We start from the raw sequence: 5,000 nt of genomic DNA on the forward strand, positions 1-5,000 counted from the left end.
TTCCTCCCTCATACTTTGTTACACTTCCTCGTCTTACTTTTGTTCCACCGCTTCCTCGTCCTTTGTTTCACTTTCCTCGTCATACTTTTGTTCCCACTTCCTCACGTCATACTTTGTTCTTCTCATCATACTTTTGTTCACCCCACTTCCTCGTCATACTTTTGTTCCACTTCCTCACGTCATACTTTTGTTCCACCCACTTCCTCACGTCATACTTTTGTTCCACCCACTTCCTCACGTCATACTTTTGTTCCACCCACTTCATCACGTCATATTTTTGCTCCACCCACTTCCTCACGTCATATTTTTGTTCCACCCACTTCCTCACGTCATTCTTTTGCTCCACCCATTTCCTGACGTCCACCCACTTTCTGGTGTAGTATTGTCGCTATACCCACTTTCTGACGTCATACTGTAGCTTCATCCCTTCCATGACGTCACTCTTTTAGCCCCACCCACATCCATGACGTCACACTCATAGCTCCACCCTTTCCTTGACGTCACTCTCGTAGCTCCACCCCTTCCTTGACGTCACTCTCGTATTTACCCCTTTCTTGAATGACACGCTCCCTCACACAGCTGCTAACTTGACGTCACTTATCCAAACAGACGTGGAGAAGATCAACACCATCGAACAGTACCCGCTGGAGCGTCAGGGTGGGCGGGGCCAGAATCACGTGATCTTTGACATGGAAGACAACGGCATCATCCCCGCCAGCAACAATATCAACAATGACGTCACAAAAGGGGGAGTGGAGCAGAAGAGTCAACTGGGGAGAGAGAGAGGCAAGAATGACATCTTCTCCAGCATCCTCTCTGGCAACGCAGGTGAGTCTCGTGATGATGATAACAATAACAGCTGTAATAATAGTAATAATAACAATAATAACTAATAACAAAAATAATAACAATAATAACAATACCAACAACAACAATAATAACAATAATAACAATAACAATAATAACTACCAACAACAACAATCATAATAACAATAATAACAATAATAACAATAACAATAATAACAATACCAACAACAACAACAATAAACAATACAAATAACAATACCAACAACAACAATAGTAACAATCAATATACACTTATAGTCAAGACCTGTGCACCAATAGCAGCAGTATCTCTCAGGTGACAGTGTACAAGTCAATAGCACGAGTGTTTGAGCTATTACACCTACACATCACCCCCACACACCCACACATCCCCACACACCACACATCACCCCACACCCTCATCACCCACACACACCCTCATCCCCCACACACATCACCCACACACTCATCACCCACACACCACATCACCCCCACCCTCATCCCACACACCCACACATCACCCCCACACACCCACATCACCTCACACACCCATCCCTCACACACCCCATCACCCACCCCACACATCACCCACACCCCTCATCACCCCACCCACATCACCCCCACACACCCACACATCCTCCACACCCTCATCACCCCCACACACCCACATCCCACACACCCACACATCATCACACACACACCCACATCACCCACACACCCACACATCACCCCACCACACACATCACCCCCACCCCTCCATCACCCCACACACTCCACACATCACCCCACACACCCACTCATCACCCCCACACACCCACACATCATCACACACCCACTCATCACCCCACACCACACATCATCACACACACCCACACATCACCTCCACAAACCCACATCATCCCACACCCTCATCACCCCACACACCCACACATCACACCCACATCACCCACACACACCACATCACCCCACACCCTCATCCACACATCACCCCACACACCCACACATCATCACACACACCCACACACATCACCTCACAAACCATCATCCCACACATCATCACACACCAACACATCACCCCACATCACCCCACACACCACACAGCATCTCACACACCCACACATCACCCTCACACACACCCACACACATCACACCCACACATCACCCCACACCCACACATCACCCACATTCACACATCACCTCAAACATCTACACATTACACACACACATCACCCCACATACCCACACACATAACTCCCCACACACTCACACATCACCCCACATCCACCACCCACACATCACCCACACACCACATCACCACACACCACATCACCCCACACACTCACATCCACCCCACACAGCCACACATCACCCCACACCACATCACCCCACACACTCATCACCCCCACACACTCACATCACCCCCACACAGCCACATCACCCCACACACACTCACATCACACATCACCCCCACACACTCACACATCACACACACCCACACACCCATCACCCCACACCACATCACCCCATCACCCACACCCACATCCCCACCCCCACCCACATCACACCACATTCCCACACACCCACATCACCCCCACACACACCACATCACCCCACACATCACCCCACACCCACATCACCCCCACACACACCACACACATCACCCCACACACACCCACATTACCCCACATACCCACACATCACCTCACACACCCACACATCACCCCCACACACCCACACATCACCCCACACATCACCTCACACACCCACACATCACACACAAGATGTCTCATGTTATAACGAACACAGTAGGTGAGTTTAACATTAAAGTAAGATGAGGTATAATTTAGTTTAAGCACATAACTAACACACACTTGCATAATGACCAGGTGTTTCATTGTATCCAAAAGGTGTTTCATAATTAACAAAAGGTGTGTCATTATATTCAGGACCTACTGTTGAAACACTTACCAATAAAACAATACCATTATGAAGACATTCTCGTTGGTTCTCTCCCGAGGCACTCCCGGTCCACCCTGCTGTGAATGTGTACCTAACTTTACAGTTCGTGTGAGTGTGTGTGTGTGTGTGTGTGTGTGTGTGTGTGTGTGTGTGTGTGTGTGTGTGTGTGTGTGTGTGTGTGTGTGTGTGTGTGTGTGTGTGTTACTCAGTACACTCACATATAGTATATTCAGACAAACACACGCTAGTCTCCATGGGTTGTAGTGAGAGAAGTGATGCTAATATATCTTTTTGTCTCTGTTTAAACCCAGACATGAGATCTTTCAGTCACCCTGCCTTATTTATGATCACTTTGTCATAACTTAATAAACCTTTACCACAGGGTTGGTTTTTTAGGGGGGCAATGTTGAATACTTTTATAAAATGTTGAATCGTTTTGCAATGTTTTTTGTTGTTTTTTCAGTGATTATTTCTGCAATATTGAATGATTTTACAATGTTGATGTTTTATAGTATTGATTTTTTGCGATGTTCAGCGTATTTGTTCCTTGTCTGGGACCGTGAGAAGTTAGGTGAGTAATGAGGGGTTATATAATGAGTGATGTGTTACTGTAGACATCACCTCAGTGTACAGGAAGACTTAGAAGAATGTTAATACACTGCCTTACAGATGGTCGTGGAGATCGCGTGAACATTGTCTTCACTTGTGGGAGACCTCACACAGTACGTCAACAGTGAGGACAATGTTGGTGTTACACTACAAACATTCACACGATCGCCACGAAAAACTTCAGGGGAATGCCTCTACATTTTTATGAGACACCCTGCTATTTATCCTCACTAATATCAATAAGTACAAGGGTTCGACCCCCCAGTATGACAGGGTCGTTCACTGTGCCAGGTCACTCGAGGTTACCAGCTGGAGGAGGACTTGGCGAGGTCACCAACCATGAAATTGCCCTTAGAGTGAGTTATTACAGGTCATAGAGAGTCACTGTAAACGACTTCGGGCCAGACAAACTACATACATCGACTCTACTCTCTCTCTACCGCCGTGGATACTGTTACCCCTGCCGCAAAGGAGCGCCACGGCAGGCAGAAGATCAGGCGAACGTTCGTCTGGCGTAGGTTTTGTAAGACGTATCATTGAGGACTGGATGGAAGCGACAGGTGACACATACACCTTCAGGAGATGACGTCATGTGGAGAGTAAAGTATCGCAATATTGTGAAGGACTGTTGACCCTCTCCACCTCCCTCTCCCCCTTCTTCCCTCCCTCTCATCCTCTCCCTCTCCACCCCCTCTCACCCTCCCTCTCTACTCCCCTTCACCTGCCGTCGTCTCCGTCTCTATAATATCTCCCCTTCATACCTGACAGCCCTCACACAGCCCTCACCAAACAGCCCTTAGTCTTACCCTCCCTCCATCCCTCCACAGAGCCCTTAGTCTTACCCTCCCTCCATCCCTCCACACAGCCCTTAGTCTTACCCTCCTCCATCCTCCACACAGCCCCAGTCTTACCTCCCTCCATCCCCTCCACACAGCCCCCTCAGTCTTACCCTCCTCCATCCCTCCACACAGCCCTCAGTCTTACCCTCCCTCCATCCCTCCACACAGCCCTCAGTCTTACCCCTCCTCCATCCGTCCACACAGCCCCAGTCCACCCTCCTCATCCTCCACACAGCCCCTCAGTCTTACCCTCCCTCCATCCCTCCACACAGCCCTCAGTCTTACCCTCCCTCCATCCCTCCACACAGCCCTCAGTCTTACCCTCCCTCCATCCCTCCACACAGCCCTCAGTCTTACCCTCCCTCCATCCCTCCACACAGCCCTCAGTCTTACCTTCCCTCCATCCCGCCACAGATAGCGACGACGTGTAAGTTTAACCTAAGCTTCCCTCCTTCATGACCAGTTAGCAGTGTTCCTCTCCGGACTCCCACCCTCTCTCTCTGCCCCCGTCCCTCCCTCCCTCCCGATAACCAATAACTCCCAAGGATTCTTTGATGAGCATTACAGCTTTCCTTATATCGAAATTGTTTGGAAGTTTATGTAGCCGAGAGAGCTGGGGTCCCTCGTGTGCTCAAACGCCCTCAGCATTGCGATCATATTTCAGAAATTTCAACAAGACGGAGGACTTCCCCAAGACGTGCCTGAAGGTGGTGGTGCAGCCTCCGTCTCCCGCCTCCATCCTCCTCCTACCCCACCTCCCTCAGGCCC

The 5,000-nt window shown here is 49.4% G+C and overlaps 1 protein-coding gene across 1 annotated transcript in view; it reads left to right on the plus strand.

The window, feature by feature from the left end:
* The window catches only part of LOC121857989 (lachesin-like), a 92,852-nt gene that overhangs the window by 68,287 nt on the left and 19,565 nt on the right, over positions 1–5,000 (plus strand). Inside the window, exon 9 of the mRNA XM_042354221.1 lies at positions 610–828. Coding sequence (XP_042210155.1) covers positions 610–828 — 219 coding nt within the window. The remainder of the gene's footprint in view (positions 1–609; positions 829–5,000) is intronic.

Source organism: Homarus americanus, unplaced genomic scaffold (genome assembly GCF_018991925.1).
Source record: "Homarus americanus isolate GMGI-L3 unplaced genomic scaffold, GMGI_Hamer_2.0 scaffold48228, whole genome shotgun sequence".
NCBI lineage: Eukaryota > Metazoa > Arthropoda > Malacostraca > Decapoda > Nephropidae > Homarus > Homarus americanus.